Source organism: Peromyscus maniculatus, chromosome 8 (genome assembly GCF_049852395.1).
Source record: "Peromyscus maniculatus bairdii isolate BWxNUB_F1_BW_parent chromosome 8, HU_Pman_BW_mat_3.1, whole genome shotgun sequence".
Lineage (NCBI taxonomy): Eukaryota > Metazoa > Chordata > Mammalia > Rodentia > Cricetidae > Peromyscus > Peromyscus maniculatus.
The window spans coordinates 55,347,501-55,369,378 of NC_134859.1; the positions used below are offsets into that span (position 1 = coordinate 55,347,501).

A 21,878-nucleotide genomic window follows, 5' to 3' on the forward strand; every position below is an offset into this window, starting at 1 on the left:
CTGATCTATCTATCTATCTATCTATCTATCTATCTATCTATCTATCTATTATTTTCTGGAGCTGAGGACTGAACCCAGGGCCTTGTGCTTGCTAGGCAAGCGCTCTACCACTCAGCTAAATCCCCAACCCCTTTCCTTTAATTTATTAGGTCATCTGATGTAGGAAAATGCTAACAGAAAACTCTAAAGGAATGTTAAGTTCCAGGCATGATGTCTTTATGAGCACAATCCTGAATTCACTAAAAATATGAATTGAGTGAATTTAATTCCTTTTCTTTCCCTGTTTTTCCACCCTGTGAAATCTGTTGTCTGTGCTATGAGACACCATGGCTGTCCTAAAGATACAATGTTAAAAAGTAAACAAAGGGGATGATTAGTTGACTATTTTCAGTACTGTTAATACAGATTATTGGCCAATTATCTCATTGAGTTAACTCTAAAATAGGCATGCACATGGTGCACAGATACATATTCAGGTAAAACAAACACAACCAAAGTTTACAAAGAAAAAGTCCTTGGGACTTCCTCAGTATAGGAACATCTTGGTGAAGGATATCTCATTTCAATTTCTCACCTCAGGTCAGAGGACTAACACAAGATGATGTAACGGGAAGGGGAGTCTCATGTAGGCAGAAACTGGATGACACATTCATGGGAAAAGCCAGGGCATCACAATTGAGTTCAGAGAACAAGATGGAGACGGTGAGACTCCAGGTGTAATGTGAGGACTCTGATAAGCCTGAAAGGCAGGGAGGGAAGGGTTGTAAGAATTCTGTCCTTAATTATGTCACCAGCCTGCAACGGCGTCCCAGCCTAAAAAGCGGGTGGGCCCTCTGTGCATCCCCTTCTCTTTCTGCTCTCTTTCCTTCCATCTGTCCTCTCTTTCTCTCCCTCTCTCCCCCCTCTCTCTTTCTCTTCCCCTCCCTCTCTCCCCCTTTCTCTCCCAATAAAGCTCTAAAAAGGTAACCATGGTTTGTGATTCTTCCGACCAGCACTCTCCTCCATCTGCATGGCCGCTGCAGGCAGCAGCCAGCCAGGAGCAGCGCTGTTTAACCAACATTTGGTGCCGTTCAGATTCGGATACACCACCAATCACCGAGGACCTGCTGTGACCACTGCCACCTGCCGCCTCCTTCCCCATCCAGCGAGACCGTGAGACCGTGAGACCGCGAGTGTCCCTGCTGCCTCGCCTCCACTGGACCCACACACAGCTACTGCTGCCGTCACCACAGTGAGTCCGCCGTTCTCACGGCTGTAGTCTGAGCTATATTTCTTGCGATGGACACCCCGGGGGTTGTCCTCGGGCTGTGCTGGCAATGACAGGCACATTTCCAATGGTGGACCAACTGCAGTGCAGCTGCAGCCCTTCCCATCCCTTGACGAAGAGGATCCGTGACTTGAGCTGATTCATAGATCTCTTTCCACTCTTTGGGGACGCCTGAGATTGTAGTCTGATCCCGGTTTGTTATTTTAATTTTTTATTTTTCTCTCGGCTACAGCCATAGGACAAAGGGGCGGATACATTTCCCATCTACATTGGCAGATAGGGGTGGGTACCGATAAATCTGGCCACATAACAGAGTCGCAGGAACTTCTGCCAGCGAATGGGCAAATAAAAAAGTTACTTTATCTCCAAGCTTTCTGCTAAAGCTCTAAACCCTTCTCCCTCCCCACTTCTGCATCTGCCACGTGCAACCTTTTCTGTCTGACTTCCACCGGCAGTGGGCGGGCTCAAATGGGCGGGCTTGGGCGGTTTCTATACTCTCGCCCTAACTCACCTTAACTCACCCACCCATTCTCAAACTGCCTTGAGAAGCACAGATGGGTCTGAAAACGGCTAAGATCCATACAAATAAGTTTATAGTAGTCAGGATGGCTCTTAAGCCAAAAAATCAACTTATAGGCTCAGACAAGTCTTCCAAAAGGATCGGTTTATAGTCTGCCTCCTGGCAGATCTTCCAAAAGCTGTCCTTAAGCCATCATTCATCAAGAAAAAAAAATTCAGGACACGGAGTAAAATCTGTCTCTTGTTCCCCAGGCCTCCCCGACTAAAACTTAAGCATCTGGAGAGCAAAGTTCCTGACCCCACAGGCAAAAGAGTCATCCGCGACATTTATGGTGTGCCGGGGAAGAGATAAAAGCCAAAAAAAAAAATTGCCAAGTGCTGGCGCTTGCTGACTCCCGCAAGCTGTTGGGTTCCTGTTTTAAGTGAGGAAAAGGCCACAGGCTAGTGAATGCCCTGCCAGGCCATCAACAGCCTTGTTAAAAGTGCTGCCTAGAAAGACAACAAGTCAGCTGACTGCCCCCCCCCCCCCCCCCCCCCGGTGCCAAGATGCATGGGAACATCAAGCTAAGACCTCCAACAGACCTAGGCTTGGCTACAGACATGGCAAGGAACCCAGAACGCAGCAGGGAAGTGATCCGTTTCTTTCATTCTGGACACCAGAGCCACTGACTCAGTCCTGGGAGTTTTGGGATGTCACCCCACAGAGGGTGCCTTACCACCTCACCTGATTCAATTACACCATTAGAGTCACTGCCTATGTGTCTCACGTGCACACAGACAGGGCCCTGATCTTTCCCTTGACCCTAATTCCAAAATAAATAATAAATTCTCATGCACCACAAGTTTTTCTCTTCCCAGTTCCCTGTTTTAACTCACTGTTCAGCTAATGGTACAGGACCACCACAGAACCGGAGTCCAGAGATCATCAAGTAAGAAACTGTAACAGCTATTTACACCCCCAGACCCAAAAGCATCTGGGCGCTATAAAAAAGACTTTAATGTAAACATCTATTACTGTGAGATGCTTTTAACAATTAATCACCTGTCTCCTGGATGCCAAACTAATAAAGGAAACAGGTGCTTTAAAATAATCTGTCTCTGATAAAGCTTAACATGTTTCAAAATCCATAGGGACAGGCTGGATCTATCTCAGATAAATGTCAACATAAAATAATAATGATTCTTTTCTCTCTCCAAGTTTTTTTTCTGTGTATCTTGTCAAACAAAAAGTTCCCAGCCACAGCCAAGAGGGATACATGTCTCCAGAGCAAACAGATGACAGACAACATCCCACAATGCCTGTCTACCTCTAAAGACTCCTTCTCCATTCCCCCAAGAGCCAACAGACGTCCAAAAGTCAGCTGGAGCAGTTTTTGAGAGGAACAATGCCCCTATTCCCATCTACCTGCTTTTTTTTTTTTTAATAATAAGCGAAAATCTGGGATATAAGGATTCTGTCCTTAATTACGTCACCAGCCTGTGACTGCGTCCCAGCCTAAAAAGCGGGTGGGCCCTCTGTGCATCCCCTTCTCTTTCTGCTCTCTTTCCTTCCATCTGTCCTCTCTCTCTCTCTCTCTCTCTCTCTCCCTCCCTCCCTCCCTCCCTCCCTCCCTCCCTCCCTCCCTCCCTCCTCTCTCCCAATAAAGCTCTGAAAAGGTAACCATGGCTTCTGATTCTTCCGATCAGCACTCTCCTCTGCTGGCATGGCCGCCGCAGGCAGCAGCCAACTACGAGCAGCACCATTTAACCAACAAGGGTTCAGTTAGAAAAACTTCTAGGGCTGGAGAGATGGCTCAGAGGTTAAGAGCACTGACTGCTCTTCCAGTGGACCCGGGTTCAATTCCCAGCACCCAAATGGCATCTCACAACTGTCTGTAACTCCAGTTCCAGGGGATTTGACACACTCACACAGACATACATGCAGCAAAGCACCAATGTACATAAAATAAAAATAAAAACTATTAAAAAAAAAAGAAAAACTTCTAAGAAATTCTAGTCAGCAAGCAGGGCATGCTGGCATGCACTTGTAATCCCAGCACTTGACTTTAAGAAGATGATAGAAGCACTTAAAGAGGAAATGAAAAACTTCCTAAAAGAGGAAATAAAAAAGTTCCCTTAAAGAAATGGAAGAAAAAACAAACAAAATATTGGAAGAAATCAAAGAAAGCCAAGAAAAAGTAATTAAACAGAAGAAGGAAACAGTTCAAGATTTGAAAATTGAAATCAAGACAATAAAGAAAACACAAACTGAGGGAATGCTGGAAATAGAAATCCTGACTAAACGAACAGGAACTACAGATGCAAGCATAACCAACCAAATGCAAGAGATGGAACAGAGACTCTTTGACGTTGAAGACACAATAAAGAAAATAGATTTGTCAATCAAAAAAAAAAAAAAACTAAAGCCAAAAATGTCATAACTCAAAAGTCCAAGAAATTTGAGACACCATAAAAAGACCATACCTAAGAATAACAGGGATAGAAGAAGGAAAAGCATACCAACTCAAAGGCACAGAAAATATATTCAACAAAATCATAAAAGAAAACTTTCCTAACCTAAAGAAAGAAATACCTATAAAGATACAAGAAGCTTACAGAACACCAAATAGGCTGGATCAAAAAAAAAAAAAAAACCCTCACCACATAATAATAAAACCATTAAACATACAGAACAAAGAAAAAATATTAAGAGCCACAAAGGAAAAAGGCCAAGTAACATATAAAGGCTGACCCATCAGAATAATACCAGACTTCTCAATAGAGACTATGAAAGCTAGAAGGTTCTGGACAAATGTTATGCAGACACTAAGAGACCACAGATGTCAACCCAGAGTATTATACCCAGCAAAAATCTCAATCACCATAGATGGAGTAAACAAAATATTCCATGATAAAACCAGATTTAAACAATACCTATTCACAAATGCAGCCCTACAGAAAGCACTAGAAGGAAAAATCCAGCCTAAGGAAATTAAACATACCCATGAAAACTCAGGCAATAGATAATCCCACACCAACAAATACCAAGAAGGGAAACTGTAGATGTAATTCTAAACAGGCTTATTAAATAAGAACCACAGAGCCAAATAAAGAGTTAAAAGCCCAAGATGTCAGAGCCCGGCCCAGCTTTAAATTTTAATTGAACTGGGACTACAAGAAGACCAATAGTGTTAAATGTCTTTAGAGAAGAGCAGAAACAAACATTTAGGAAGACTTACAAAATTTTATAGATGATATACCAATAGGCTATTTTACTCTTTTTCTTGGGACATTTTTTTTAGATGATTTGTCCTTTTCTTCAGTTGTCTCATTTGTCCAGTTTTCTTCAGATTCCTTAGCCTTCATTCTCCTAAAAGACAAAAACAAAAACCTTTCCCCAAAACTAACTTTGGGGGGTTCCCTTTGACAAGTTATATCTGATTAAATGAAAAGGCATGTGTTAATGGTATAAGTTAGTTTAAATTGGATGGTCATGCTGGTTGATGAACTATCACCTCTTCTAATTAAGAGGTCTCTCTTGTTCAAATCAAACCTTTATCAATTTTGATGGTATCCACCGCTTATCTTCTACTGTAGAAACAAAAGCAAAACTGCTGTGGCTATTGCTCTATATAAATAAAACACTGATGGCCAGTGACCAGACAGGAAGTATAGGCGGGACAAGGAGAGAGGAGAATTGGGGAAACAGCAAGAAGGAGGGAGAGACACTGCAGCCACTGCCAGGACAAGCAACATGTAAGGACGCCAGTAAGCCACAAGTGACATGGCAAGGTATAGATTTATAGAAATGGGTTAATTTAAGATATATGAACAGTTAAGAAGAAGCCTGCCACGGCCATACAGTTGTAAATAATATAAGAGTCTGAGTAATTATTTTATACATGGATTGTGGGACTGCGGGGCTTGGTGGAACCTGGAGAGAAGCCCTCCAGCAACACAAAACCTCGTCCCCAATGTAACACATATCCTGGTTTCCATTCTAGGGTCAGCACATCCTTGAAGTATATAGGCTGATTTAATTCTGTAGTTTTTTTCCTATTATCCAATGTCTCTCTGCAGCTGTTGTTCCTTTCTTATTAACATAGAGAAAATTCAAAGTTAATAGAGCATTATGCAGTCTATTTCTGGGGGTTTTTTGTTACCGCTTTCTGTTTATTTAGCATATCGTTTAGGATTATGTGGTATACCTGTAATATGCTTTATATTGTAATAAGCAAAAAAACCCTTTCATTTAGCAGAGACATATGCTGGAGCATTGTCAGTTTTGATTTGTGCAGGTATACCCATGATGGTCATAACTTCTAGCAAATGAGTGATTACAGAATCAGCTTTTTCAGAACTCAAAGCAGTTGCCCATTGAAATCCTGAATAAGTATCAATGCTATGGTGTACATATTTCAATTTTCCAAATTCTGCAAACTGAAACACATCCATCTGCTAGATTTCATTCCTCTGAGTACCCTTTGGGTTACATCCTGCTGGTAATGGTGTCAGATTGTAAAAGGAACAAGTAGGACATTTCCTTACAATTTCCTTGGCTTGTTGCCAGGTTATGGAAAAATCCTTTTTTAAACCTTTACTATTGACATGATGTTTTTTTAAAATGAAATTATGAAGCCTTCAACACATTTCTTATCAATAATTTATCAATCTCATCATTACCTTGTGCTAGAGGGCCTGGCAGACCCGGATGGGATGGGATGTGAGTTATATATAAAGGATGACTCCTTTTCCTGATTATATCTTGTAACTGAATAGTGAAGTGAATTCTGACTCATCAGGGATAAATTCTGCCGTCTCATTTTGTAATACCACTCTTTCAGCACACTGAGAGTCAGTAACTATGTTGAGAGGTTCTGAAAAATCTATTAATACCAACAGAATAGCATACAATTCCAATTTTTGAATGGAATTATAGGGACTTTGAACCATTTTACTTAAATTTTCTGATTTGTAACCTGCCTTTCCTTCTTTGTTTGTATCTATATAAAATGTACAGAACTTCAGATATAGGTGTTTCCTGTACAATTCGAGGCAAAATCCAATTAGCTCTCTTTATAAGATCAATTCTATCACTTTTAGGATATTTGCTGTTAATCTCTCTCCAAAAAAATTACTGCAAGCTCTTTGCCAAGGTTCACTTTTGCCCATAATTTTTCAATGTCCTCTTTAGTTAAAGGTATAACAATTTCTGCTGGGTCTATTCCTGCTAATTAATGAAGTCTCAATTTTCCTTTCAAAATCAAGTCAGAGATTTTTTTCCACATAAATTTTTAATTTTTTATTCAGTTTATTTGGTAAAAATATTCATTCCAATATAATGTCTTCCCTCTGCATTAAAATTCCTGTAGGAGAATGCCTAGAGGGTAAAATAACCAAAATGCAATCCAGCTTTGGATCAATATGATCCACGTGTACTTCATGTACTTTCTTTTCTACCAAGGCCAATTCTTTCTCAGCTTCAGGTGATAATTCTCTTGGACTATTTAAGTCCTTGTCACCTTCTAAGGTTTTGAACAAATTATTCAGTTCATCATTTTTTACCCCAACAATAGTTAGTAGATGAGAAATGTCTCCAAATAATCTTTGAAAGTCATTAAGAGTCTGTAATCGATCTCTCCTAATTTGCACCTTTTCGGGTCTAAATTTTTGTAGTTCTATTTTATATCCTAAATAATTAATAGAATCTCCTCTATGTATCTTTCAGGAGCAATTTGTAATCCCCAGCAAGGCAAAATTTTCTTGACTTCTTCAAACATTCTTTCTAAAATATCTGCATTTGAGTCAGCTAGTAAAATATCATCCAAATAATGATGAATTATAGATTTAGGAAATTTTTTACATATCACTTCCAATGGCTGTTGTACAAAATATTGGCACAGGGTTGGGCTATTCAAAATTCCCTGTGGGAAGACCCTCCATTGATATCTCTTAACCGGTTGAAATTATTATAAGTAGGCACTGTGAAGGCAAATCTTTCTCTGTCTTTTTCTTGTAAGGGTATTGAAAAGAAACAGTCTTTTAAATCAATGACTATAAGAGGCCATCCTTTAGGTAACAGAGCAGGCAAAGGAATTCCAGACTATAGAGAGCCCATTGGCTGAATTACTTTGTTAATTGCTCTAAGGTCTGTTACCATTCTCCATTTACTGGATTTCTTTTTAATAACAAATACAGGAGAATTCCAAGGGCTGGTTGATTCTTCAATATGCTGAGCATTTAACTGCTCTTCTACCAGCTCTTCTAAAGCCCGGAGTTTTTCTGTTGTTAAAGGCCATTGCTGAACCCATACAGGCTTGTCTGTTAACCATTTTAAAGGTAGAGTGGTTGGTGTCTTTGGAAGATCATCAGTTGTTATGCTCTGTTCTTGTACAATCTGGATGGCTGGTGACCACTCATTAGAATAATACCTTCTAATATTTCTCTCAGAAACATGTGTTAGTTTATGATTTGTTTCTGAGGTTGAAGGGATGTTAATCTGAGTATTCCATTATTATAACAGGTCTCGACCTCATAGGTTCATAGCTATGTTAGCCACATATGGTTTTAATTTTCCTCTCTGTCCTTCTGAACCTATACATTTGAGCCATCTTGCACTCTGTTTCCCTTGAGATAATGTTCCAACTCCTAACAGCTAAACGTTTACTTCCTGAAGAGGCCAAATTGGATGCTAAAATTCTGGTGCAATTATGGTCATGTCAGCACCTGTGTTTACCAGACCAGACAACAAAACATCATTTATTCTTATTGTTAATTTTGGTCTTTGTTCATTTATAGAAGTTTGCCAAAAAATTTTCTTCATGGTTTCTCCTGAATTTTCTGTTCTCTCTGTCTCAGCTGTTCTATCACCCCGAGCAGCCTGGTTTATTCTAATAGGTATTTGGTTATTTAATTGCTCTGAGTAGGGGTTTCTTCTATGACTGCAGGAAAGGTCTGACCTGGATTTACTATGGGAGCCTGCCTGAGGCTCCTCTGGGAGTTTCCCAACCGAAGCAAAGGATTACCTTGTCTGTCCCTTGTTGATCTACATTCGTTGGTCCAGTGTTTTCCCTTACCATACCTTCTGCATACTCCAGAAGGAAGGGACATTCTATTGCCATTGTTCCTTGAAGAAACATTGTTTCTAGGAATGCCCTGTTTACAGTCCCTTTTCAAATGTCCTTGCTTTCCATATCCAAAACATTTGACATTCCTCAAACCTCTTGAAATTGCTTCTCCTATCCACATATCATCATGGCCATGAGACTCAACATTAAACGTGTCTCTAATCCAATCTTCCAAGGGTGCAGATCTTGCCTTTAATGGCCTAATTATTTTCTTGCATGCTGCATTCATATTTTCAAAAGCCAAAGATTCAATTATTACCTGGCTAGCTTCTGAATTCGTGACCATTCTATTTACTGCTGAAGTCAGTCTTTGTAAGAAATCCATGAAGGATTCTTTTGGGCCCTGTATAACTTTTGTAAATGACTCAGTTTTCTTTCCTGTTTCCTCAGTTCTGTCCCATGCATTCAAGGCTGCCATTTGACATAGAATTAGGGTTTGGTTATCATATAAACATTGTCTTTGTATTTCAGTATATTGGCCTTCTCCAACAAGCTGATCATGGGAGATTTGCACACCCCTAGCCCTCCACTGATTTTCTATTTTTAGCTTCATCTCTGAACCACATAGGCCACTGCAACTGGGCCCCGGTTCCATGACAGCCTTTACTAGTTCTCTCCAGTCCTGTGGAATAATCTTATTATAAATTGACCAGGAGTTTAACATTTGCTTTACAAATGAAGAATGCATGCCATAAGATACTATTGCCTCTCTAAACCTTCTTAAATCTAACATTTCAACTGGAATCCAATTATTTTGTGCATTCACTTGACCAGGTAGCTGCTGTACAGTTACTGGATAAATTAAGTTTGATTGTTTGAAAACAGGCTTTCTTTCTGTAACCTTATAATCCAATCCTGAGATAATTTCACCCTTAAATTCTTCTGTCTGAGTCTGAATTTCTCCATAATTCATTTTAACAGGTTTTTCTAAAACTTTTATCCTGGCACTTAAATTGACTGTCTTTTTAAATAGTAAAAAAACGATAAGGAAAGTAATAATATGCATAATTGGTGTAATGTGCATCCCATTAATCTTCTCATATAATTGTTCCATTTTCAGACTGCCTGAAGTTTTATCAAACAAAGACCAATTCCCTTCTGTTTTACAGATAATACCCATTTTTTTAATTTGGAAAAAATTTTTCTCTTTTAAGTAGTTTTTCCCTTTGAAATATCTGATATCTCAATTGACTTACCAAGTCTGTGTAGAACAGTAGAAATCCAATAGAATTTCAAAACAGCTACCAAGCATGGTTGTGCAGGGGGCGGGGCATTGCCATGTCCTCCCACTTCAGTCACTTCCGGCCTGTGTTGTTTGTAGCACAGGCTTTGCCGCTTGAGTTAGCAATCTGGTTGCAAGTAGCTCCAGCTTCGGGTAACCGCCTGTAGCTATGGTCGGTTGGGTCTGTGGCCTAGGCCGAGCTGGGCCGAGCTGGGAAGCCGGGGAGCTGGGGAGCTGGGGAGCTGGGGAGCTGGGCCAAGCCAAGTGGTTTTTAATGAATTCTTGCCATGTGGGTGCCAAAGGTAGATGTAATTCTATACAGTCTTATTAAATAAGAAACACAGAGCCAAATAAAGAGTTAAAAGCCCAAGAGGTCAGAGCACTAGCAAATAGCCTCTAGCTTACTAGCCACTACAGTCCTTCCCCTGAGAAAAGAGACCTACTTCCTGTGTGTCTGTATTTTTATTGCCTTTCTGTTCTGCCTTCTCATTGGTTTTAATCCCAACCACATAACTTCTTCGTCACTGCCTGTCTATACAGACCTCCAGGTGTCTATGGTTGGTACTTGGATTAAAAGGGTGTGTCATCAAGTTGGCTATGTCCTTGAACACACAGACTCTGCCTGCCACATGATCGGATTGAGGGCATGTGCTACAACTGCCAGACTTCTGCCAGACTTCTGCTATGGCTTGCTATTAGCTCTGACCCCCAGGCAACTTTATTTATTAACATACAAATAAAATCACATTTCAGCACAAATAAAATATCTCCATAGGAAACACAACACTACCACAAAAAAAATAACAGGAATTAAGAATCACTGGTCATTAATATCCATTAATATCAATGGTCTCAACTCACCTATAAAAAGACACAGGCTAACAGAATGGATACGAAAACAGGATCCATCCTTCTGCTGCACACAAGAAACACACCTAGACTTCAAGACAGACACTACCTCAGAGTAAAAGGCTGGGAAAAGTCTTTCCAATCAAATGGACTTAAGAAGCAAGCTGGTGTAGCTATCCTAATATCTAATAAAATAGACTTCAAACTAAAATCAATCAAAAGAGATCGAGAAGGACATTACATATTTATCACAGGGAAAATCCACCAAGATGAAGTCTCAATTCTGAACATTTATGCCCCAAATACATAGGCACCCACATTTGTAAAAGAAACATTACTAAAGCTTAAATTACACATAAAACCCCACACACTAGTAGTGGGAGATTTCAACACACCACTCTCACCAAAGGACAGATCTACCAGACTGAAACTTAACAGAGAAATAAAGGACCTAACAGAAAGAAAGAAGAAAGAGAGAGAGAGAGAGAGAGAGAGAGAGAACCTAACAGATGTTATGACTCAAATGGACTTAATAGATATCTACAGAACATTCCACCCTAACACAAAAGAATATACCTTCTTCTCAGCACCCCATGGAACCTTCTCAAAAACTGACCACATGCTGGATCACAAAGTGAATCTCAACAGATACAAAAACATTGGAATAACCTCCCGTATCTTATCGGACCACCATGCCTTAAAGTTAGATTTCAGTTGGGGATTTAGCTCAGTGGCAGAGCGCTTGCCGAGCGAGCACAAGGCCCTGGGTTCAATCCTCAGCTCAAAAAAAAAAAAAAAAAAAAAAAGAACCAAGTTAGATTTCAAAAAATACAGAAAGCCTACGGTCTCATGGAAACTGAATAACACCCACCTGAAGCACCAATGAGTCAAGGAAGAAATAAAGAAATTAAAGATTTCCTAGAATTCAATGAAAATGAAAGTACAACATACTCAAATTTATGGGACACTATGAAAGCAGTACTAAGAGGGAAATTCATAGCACTAAATGCACACATAAAGAAGTCGGAGAAGTCTCATACCAACGACTTAACAACACAACTGACAGCTCTAGAACAAAAAGAAACAAACTCACCCAGGAGGAATAGATGCCTGGAAATGATCTAATTGAGGGCTGAGATCAATGAAATGGAAACAAAGAGAACAATATAAAGAATCAATGAAATGAAGAGTTGGTTCTTTGAAAAAATCAACAAGACAGACAAACCCCTATCCAAACTAACCAAAAGGCAGAGAGAGAGCATCCAAATTAACAAAATCAGAAATGAAAAGGGAAACATAACAACAGACAATGAGGAAATACAGAGATTCATCAGGTCATACTTCAAAAACCCGTACTTCACAAAATTGGGAAATCTGGAAGAAATAGACAATTTTCTGCATAAATACCACATACAAAAATTAAATCAAGCCGGGCAGTGGTGGCGCACGCCTTTAATCCCAGCACTCGGGAGGCAGAGGCAGGCGGATCTCTGTGAGTTCGAGGCCAGCCTGGGCTACCAAGTGAGTTCCAGGAAAGGCGCAAAGCTACACAGAGAAACCCTGTCTTGAAAAACCAAAAAAAAAAAAAAAAAAATTAAATCAAGACCAGATAAACTGTTTAAATAGACCAATAAACCCTAAGGAAATAGAAACAGTAATCAAAACTCTCCCAACCACAAAAAGCCCAGGACCAGATGGTTTCAGTGCAGAATTCTACCAGACTTTCAAAGAAGAGCTAACTCCAATAGTCTTCAAATTGTTCCACACAATAGAAACAGAAGGAACACTACCAAACTCTTTTGATGAGGCTACAGTTACCATGATATCCAAACTACACAAAGATGCAACAAAGAGAATTACAGACTAATCTCCCTCATGAACATCGATGTAAAAATACTCAACAAAATATGGGCAAACTGAATCCAAGAACACATCAAAAAAATTATCCACCATTACCAAGTAGGTTTCATTTTAGGAATGCAAGGATGGTTCAACATACAAAAATCTGTCAATGTAATATACCATATAAACTGAAAGAAAAAAAACACATGATCATTTCATTAGATACTGAAAAAGCATTTAATAAAATCCAACACCCCTTCATGATAAAGGTCTTAGAGAGATCAGGAATACAAGGAACATACCTAAACATAATAAAGGCATTTTACAGCAAGCCAACAGCCACCACCAAATTAAATAGAGAGAAACTCAAAGCAATTCCACTAAAATCAGGAATAAGACAAGGCTGTCCACTCTCCCCATATTTATTCAATATAGTACTTGTAGTTCTAGCTAGAGCAATAAGACAACAAAAGGAGATCAAGGGGATACAAATTGGAAAGGAAGAAGTCAAACTTTCACTATTTGCAGATGATATGATAGTATACATAACTGACCCCAAAAATTCTACCAGGGAACTCCTACAACTCATAAACTCCTTCAGTATAGTAGCAGGATATAAGATCAACTCAAAAAAATCAGTAGCCCTCCTATACACAAATGATAAAAGGGCTGAGAAAGAAATCAGAGAAACACCACCCTTTACAACACCCACAAATAATAAAAAATACATTGGGATAACACTAACTAAACAAGTGAAAGGCCTGTTTGATAAGAACTTTAAGTCTCTAAACAAAGAAATTGGGGGCTGGAGAGATAGCTCAGAGGTTAAAAACACTGGCTGTTCTTCCAGAGGTCCTGAGTTCAATTCCCAGCAACCACATGGTGGCTCACAACCATCTGTAATGAGATCTGGCTCCCTCTTCTGGCCTGCAGAAATACATGCAAACAGAACATTGTATACATAATAAATAAATAAATAAATAAATAAATAAATAAATAAATACATCTTTTTAAAAAAAAAAAGAAAGAAAGAAATTGAAGAAGATATCAGAAAATGGAAAATTTTCCCATGCTCATGGATAGGTAGGATTAACATAATAAAAATGGCAATCTTACCAAAAGCAATCTACAGATTTAATGCAGTCCCCATCAAATCCCAACACAATTCTTTACAGACTTGGAGAGAACAATACTTAGCTTCATATGGAAAAACAAAAAACCCAGGATAGCTAAAAGAATCCTGTGTAATAAAGCAACCTCTGGAGGCATCACCATCCCTGACCTCAAGCTCTACTATAGAGCTATAGTAATAAAAACAGCTTGGTACTGGCATAAAAACCAACATATGGACCAATGGAATCTAATTGAAGACCCTGACATTAATCCACACACCTATGAACAATTGATTTTTTGACAAAGAAGCCAAAACTATACAATGGAAAGAAAAAGTTTCTTCAACAAATGGTGCTGGCATAACTGGATGTCAACATGTAAAAGATTACAAATAGATCCATGTCTGTCACCATGCACAAAACTCAAGTCCAAGTGGATCAAAGACCTCAACATAAATCGAGTTACACTGAACTTGATAGAAGAGAAAGTAGGAAGTAGTCTTGAACACATTAGCACAGGAGATCACTTTCTAAATATAACACCAGTAGCACAGACACTGAAACAACAATTAATAAAAGAGACCTCTTGAAACTGAAAAGTTTTTGTAGGGCAAAAGACATGGTCAATAAGACAAAAAAAAAAAAACAGCCTACAGAATGGGAAAAGATCTTCACCAACCCCACATCTGACAGAGGACTGATCTCCAAAGTATATAAAGAATACAAGAAACTAGACATCAAAATACTGAACAATCCAATTAAAACATGGGCGATAGAGCTAAACAGAGAATTCTCAAAAGAAGAATCTCAAATGGCTGAAAGACATTTAAGGAAATGTTCAACATCCTTAATCATCAGAGAAATGCAAATCAAAACGATTCTGAGATACTACCTTACACTTGTCAGAATGGCTAAGATCAAAACTACTAATGAGCCGGGCGGTGGTGGCGCACGCCTTTAATCCCAGCACTCGGGAGGCAGAGCCAGGTGGATCTCTGTGAGTTCGAGGCCAGCCTGGGCTACCAAGTGAGCTCCAGGAAAGGCGCAAAGCTACGCAGAGAAACGCTGTCTCGAAAAACCAAAAAAAAAAAAAAAAAAAAAAAAAAAAAAAAAAAACTACTAATGACAGTCAATGTTGGAGAGGATGTTGATGGGAATGTAAACTTGTACAACCACTGTGGAAATCAGTATGGCACTTTCTCAGAAAATTGGGAATCAATCTAGCTCAAGACACAGCCATACCATTCTTGGGCATATACCCAAGGAATGCTCAATCATATCACAAAGACACATGCTCAACTATGTTCATACCAGCACTATTTGTAATAGCCAGAACCTGGAAACAACCTAGATGCCCATCAACTGAAGAATGGATTAAGAAAAAGTGGTATATATACACATTGTAGTACTATTCAGAAAAGAAAAACAATGACATCATGAAATTTTCAGACAAAAGGATAGAACTAGAAAAAAATCATCCTGAGTGAGGTAACCCAGACTCAGAAGGACAAACATGGTAAGTACTCACTCAAAAATGGATACTAGATATAAAGCAAAGGACAATCAGATTGTAACTCACAAAAAAGGAGAGATTTATTTATTTAAAAACTATAAGAATAGAGGCCAGCAGAGCCAGGTTAGGGATGGGGGTGCAGTTCAGTTTAGGGCTAAGAAAGGTGGCAGTGGGGTGTGAGGGAGCAGCCAAGGAAAATTAGGCATCTCTAAGAACAGCTATGGAGGGGGAGGAGGGAGGGCAGCAGGCAGAAGCTGCACGAAGTTGGTGGTTGGAGAGTCTCTAGATCTTTCCAGGGTGGCAGGAAAGGGAGAGTGTAAAACCAAAGAGGGTTCTGGGGAAGGCTGTGGAGAGAGGTGATAAGGGCTTGTCCCTGGGGGGAGACTGGTCCCTGGGTCCCAGGAGTTGGTTATCAGGTTGTCCTTTCCTCCACAGGTCCTCTATCTTTTTCCTGCTCTTGGCCTGGCTCTCCTTGGAGCTGGAAGAGAGAAGGACCCAGTCATAGCCTGGAAGAAGCTCCGTGCCTTCAGAGGTCTTTCTGCCTGACTGTAAGCTGGGGCTGGGACCAGAGGAGGGGGATCTGAGGGGGGACTAAGAACCAAGGACTGAGGACGGGGTGGAAGAGAGGGAAAAGGCTGGGAGGTATGGAAGCTGATTCTGGAAGGCATCCTGAGAGCTAGAGCAGTGCAGGGCTGGAGCCAGGGAAATGATGCCCAGGGCCAGCGTGGCATCCCTTATAACTCCCTTTGCCCACAGGACCTATGGCTCTCCTCATCCTGCTCTTCCTGCTGCCAAGCCCCTCACATTCCCATCCCACTTGTGATGTCTCCAAAGTGACCAGCCTGCTGGAAGTGAACTGTGAGAACCGGGGACTGACCGCATTGCCCGCAGACCTGCCAGCAGACACAGGCATCCTCCACATGGGCAAGAACAAACTGGGTGCCTTCTCCACAGCATCCCTGGCGCATTTCACTCACCTCACTCAGCTGGACCTGGATGAATGTGAGCTGACCAGCCTGCAGACTGATGAGAAACTGTCAAAGCTGGATAACCTGAAATTATCCCACAATAATCTGCAAAGTCTGCCCTCCCTAGGATGGGCTCTGCCTGCGCTCACTATCCTTGATATCTCCTTCAACCAGTTGGAATCGCTGTCTCCTGGTGTCCTGGAAGGTCTAAGCCAACTCCAGGAGCTCTACCTGCAGAACAATAATCTGAGGAGTCTGTCCCCTGGACTCTTCATGTTCACCACCAAGCTGAACAAACTCAATCTGGCCAACAACAAACTGCGTGAGCTACCCCCTGGGCTCCTAGATGGGCTGGAAGATCTTGACACCCTCTACCTTCAAGGGAACTGGCTTCATACAATCCCAAAGGGCTTCTTTGGGACCCTCCTCTTGCCTTTTGTTTTTCTCCATGGCAACACCTGGTATTGTGATTGTGATATCCTCTACTTCCGCAACTGGCTCCAGCAAAATTCCAACAATGTCTACTTATGGAAGGAGGGTGTGGATGTCAAGGCCATGACCCCTAATGTGGCCAGTGTACGATGTGCCAATTTGGGCTCTGAACCTGTCTACTCCTACGCAGGGAAGGGCTGCCCTGTCAGTGGGGATAAGGATATAGACTATGATGACTATGATAATTTCTCTGATGTACCTGCTACAAGGGCTGAGGTCAAGTTCTCTACTAACACAAAAGCCCATACTACCCACAGGGGCCTACTCTTAGAGTCTCCTACTTCTCCAGACAGTCAAATGCCTTCTTGGCCTCCAACCCACAAACCCACTAACAAACAGGACACATCCACACACATACAGATCCCTCATTTAACCACACTCCCACAGAGCATGAAACCCAATGTACACACTTATAGTCTAAAACCCAAAACTATACCCATCATCACCTCAGTCACCCTAGAGCCTACCTCTACCCTGACTAGCTCAGAGCCCAGCACCACACCAATGCTTACTGCCTCCACTCTGACTATTCCAGAGCCCACCGCTTCCACCCTGGCTCCCCCAGAACCTAGCACCAACCCAGTGCCCACCACCTCCACCCTAACTACCCCAGAGCCCAGCAGCACGACCCCAACCACCTCCACCCTGGCTCCCCCACACCCCAGCAGCACTACCCCAACCACCCCCACCCTGGCTCCCCCACACCCCAGCAGCACTACCCCAACCACCTCCACGCTGGCTCCCCCAGAACCCAGCAGCACGACCCCAGCCACCCCCACCCTGGCTCTGCCACACCCCAGCAGCACTACCCCAACCACCCCCACCCTGGCTCCCCCACACCCCACCAGCACTACCCCAACCACCCCCACCCTGGCTCCCCCACAGCCCAGCAGCACTACCCCAACCACCCCCACCCTGGCTCCCCCACAGCCCAGCAGCACTACCCCAACCATCCCAGAGCCCAGCACCATCCCAACCACTCAAGTGTCCACCATCACCCCAGCGTTCACTACCACCTGGGCGTCTGTCCCAAATGAGACCAGTTCAGAACTATTCTTTACCACAGAACTCTCTTTACTCCTAGAATCCATCACAAGGACCCCAGAGTTGAACAGCTTCCTAACTGTCCACGAGATGGCTCAAGGGAATTCTGACACTTTCAAAAGCGATCCTTTTGTCAACTCTGAGTTCTGTTGTCTCCTCCCCCTGGGCTTCTATATTCTGGGTCTCCTCTGGCTCCTGTTTGCCTCTGTGGTACTCATCCTGTTGCTGATCTGGACCTGGCACGTAAATCCACACTCTCTGGACTTGGGCCTCTCCGCCGCCTTGGCCACCAGCACACACACCACAAGTCTGGAGGTGCAGAGGGGAAGACAAGTAACCGTGCCCCGGGCCTGGCTGCTCTTCCTTCAAGGGTCACCCCCCACTTTCCATTCCAGCCTGTTCCTATGGGTGAGGCCTAATGGGCGTGTTGGGCCTCTGGTAGCAGGACGAAGGCCCTCAGCTCTGAGCCAGGGTCGTGGTCAGGACCTATTGGGAACAGTGGGTATTAGGTACTCAGGCCACAGTCTGTGAAGGTGAGTCCTTTGGAGATCCTGAAACACTCAAAAGACTCTACTGGGATCTAGCTGGGAGTGGGGAGGTGGGGGCAGTGGTAGATGAGACTGCCACAGGGGCATTCTATTTACTTCTTTATCTGAAGCCCCCTCTTTACATCCAGAGCTCACTAATCAAGAGGCAGTGAGGTGATGGAACCGGGTGGTCATTGAATCAAGTTCCCTATGTTGCTTAGAGAATTGCCAGGTCATATGGTCACTGCTACCATTTTGGGGAAGAGCTAGAAACAGCAAATAGAAATGGAGCATGGTTCCCACATGGAAGAAAACTTGGAAAGCCATTAATCAAGACAGGAGCACTATCCCTAAGTATAATGAGTATTTTTTTCCCTGTAATACTTCTTAGTTTTCCACCAGCATTTCCTGTATAATAAAAATGTTTTAAAAAAAAAGAAATGTAGCTTTCTTTGGGACTTGAGAACAGCTGAAGCACCCGGTACAAGAATTCCCAAGTCCTAGCTGCTTTCACTGGCTCTTGGCATCTGCTGCTTGAGAAGCTAGGACGCTTTATGGGTTTCCACCATGGACACTGCTTTCCGCTGCCACGTTCTGAAGCTGCCAGTCTTTAGAACTGAGTCTTGTTGATACTGGTGGCTATGGGAACTGCCAAGTTTGCTATAGATGCTGTTTTCTGTGTCTCAGGTTGGGAGATTACTTTTTTATTAAACCTTCATCATAGCCTTAAACCTAAAGCCTATATATTCTACACCTACAATTCTCTGACTTATTTTTCAAATATGAAACTTAGCAAACATCTAAAAGAGATATATTACTTCTTATTCTTAACTAACTTACATTAGGAAGAATCTCTTAGCAAAGTCTCTATAGGGCTACCTTCAGCCTATATTTATAAACCTTATCTAAGTCTCATTTAAGCCTACACAATAAATTACATTCTATAGGACTACCTTAGCAAATATCGTGTATACTTCCTATTTAAATTTATGTTTACAACTAAATTGGTCATTTATTACTACTTCTTTACTTCTTAAAAGCTTATAATTATATGTCTTAAAGAAATTCTCTAGATCTATTTTACAAACTCTTATTATCTAATTTAGCAAATACCTCAAGATTTCTTAACACTTAGAAGAGATTTAGAAAAGATATCTAGGGGAGATTTCTTAACTATTATCACTTTACATAACAGAACTAACTCAACACTAAAGCAAACATCTATAAAAGATTTTTTAGCTAAATTATTAACAAGACCAGAAGTACACAAATCATTTCTTTTTTTATTTTTCTTTGTTTTGTTTTTTTTCCCCGAGACAGGGTTTCTCTGTGTAGCTTTGGATCCTGTCCTGGATCTCGCTCTGTAGACCAGGCTGGCTTTGAACTCAGAGAGATCTACCTAGTTCAGCCTCCCAAGTGCTGGGATTAAAGGCATGCCCTAACACCTTTTTTTTTTTGGAGACGTGGTCTCACTATGTCGCTCTGCCTGGTCTTCAAATCAAGAGATCCATCGGTTTCTGCCCCCTGAGTGATGATATTAAATAAACTGTACACATGCACACCTGGCTGTCCCAACACTTCTTTTGGCTAAACATCTTAACATCTTTCTCTTAAGTCCCTCATTATTAGAATTTTTAGGGTTTGGGGTATAGTTCTGTGGTAAAGTAGTTGCCTAAGATAGGAACCCTGGGTTCTTCAGCTCTGAAAAAAAAAATGGAATATTTTATTTTCATGGTACTGGGGATTCAATTTTCACCTCAATTATCCTAGGCAAGTGCTCTACTGTTGAGCTGTATTCTAGAACTAAGAAGTAGAAGTTGTCTTTTTGTTTGTTTGAGACAGGGTCGTGCTGTGTAGCTTTAGACTCTGAATGGTTTCGAACTATGTGTACTAGGCTGGCCTTAAACTCACAGGCCTGCCTCTGCCTCCCAAGGGCTGGGATTAAAGGTGTGTACCACCATGCCTGACTAAAAAAAAAAAAAAAAAAAAAAAAATCCATTTTATATAATAAATGTGGGTACATATTTATTTTTCAAAATATATATTCTGAAGTTTTACAAGTATATGTAATATTTTTTAATGTCAGGAAGTGGAAGCCGTGAATTAAAAGCTTGGATTCAGAGCTTAATAAAACCATCATAACTGCTTTTAGTAGATTGGATAAAATGACTTACACAATCATTTGATCTTCGCTGGGTCAGACTGAAAGTCCTTCTGAGACAGATGGTGATGTCACATGCTTTTAATCCCAGCACTTGGGAGGCTGAGGCAGGTGGATCTCTGAGTTTGAAGCCAGCCTGGCCTACAGAGAGAGTTTCAAGGTGTCCAGGGCTACACAGAGACACCATGTCTCAAAAAACAAAAAACAAAAACAGGAAGCCCTCTGGAAGGCAGCTTGCCTCATTGTTCTTCCATCCCGTCCTCAAAGCTACCTCAGAGTGCTGTGTGCCCCCTTCCTCAGGAGGAGCTGCCACAGACAGAAGAACAGCGGGGTTCCAGGCTGGGTCCTTCAACAATGCATTCTTTAGATTACTGTTCAGAAACAAGATCATGACAGAAGCACCCACCCACACACACACACACACACACACCACAAACACCCCCCCCACACACACACACACACACAATGAGGCTCACGTGAGTAATGGGGAGCAGCCGGGAACAGACACAGCTGCCCAGGTCCCGGCAGATGAAATGTACCAGGGCTGGACTTCATTGTTTATCTCATTTTTTTTTCCTATTAGGAAACCGAAAACTAAACATCTGAGAGGGATAGACCCAAGTCCAATGGAAACTGGACCTGTTGCAGATCTTAATCCTGAGCTAAAGTTAGGATTATTTTGCCCAACCATGGTGGCGCACACCTTTATTCTCAGTACTTGAGAAGCAGAGGCAGGCAGACCTCTATGGTTTGAGGCCAGCCTGGCCCTAGTTTACAGATGGAGTTCTAGGACATCCTGGGCTACATATAGAGAAACCTGTCTCAAAATCACAAAACAAAAAAAGGATTATTTTTATTTTATTTTATTTTGTTTTTGTTTTTTGTTTCTTTCTTTTTTTTTGTTTTGTTTTTTTTGTTTTGTTTTGTTTTGTTTTGTTTTTGTTTTTCGAGACAGGGTTTCTCTGTGTAGCTTTGGGCCTTTCCTGGATCTCGCTCTGTAGCCCAGGCTGGCCTTGAACTCACAGAGATCTGCCTGCTTCTGCCTCCTGAGTGCTGGTATTAAAGGCGTGCACCACCAATGCTTGGCAAATTATTTAAAAAAAAAAAAACAACACCAGGCCTCATGGTACAATATACAGAAAAGGCCTTTTAACAATGAAAAAAGAAATACAAGAGCCAGGTGTGACTGAGGCCCACCTTTAATCCTAGCATTGAAAAGGAGGAAATTCAAGAGCAGCCTTGGCTACCTTAACAAG

The 21,878-nt window shown here is 41.5% G+C and overlaps 2 protein-coding genes across 3 annotated transcripts in view; one reads left to right on the forward strand and one right to left on the reverse strand.

Moving 5' to 3' along the window:
- The window catches only part of Chrne (cholinergic receptor nicotinic epsilon subunit), a 45,856-nt gene that overhangs the window by 11,925 nt on the left and 12,053 nt on the right, over positions 1–21,878 (reverse strand). For both annotated transcript variants that reach the window (XM_076542770.1, XM_076542771.1), the window contains exon 5: positions 575–739. The gene's annotated coding sequence lies outside the window, so the exon portion shown is untranslated. The remainder of the gene's footprint in view (positions 1–574; positions 740–21,878) is intronic.
- Positions 15,860–18,593, forward strand: LOC143266897 (platelet glycoprotein Ib alpha chain-like). Its single transcript, XM_076542762.1, has 2 exons — positions 15,860–15,978; positions 16,187–18,593. Exon 2 carries the CDS (start codon positions 16,192–16,194, stop codon positions 18,463–18,465), a length of 2,274 nt encoding a protein of 757 aa, XP_076398877.1. The 5' UTR covers positions 15,860–15,978; positions 16,187–16,191; the 3' UTR covers positions 18,466–18,593.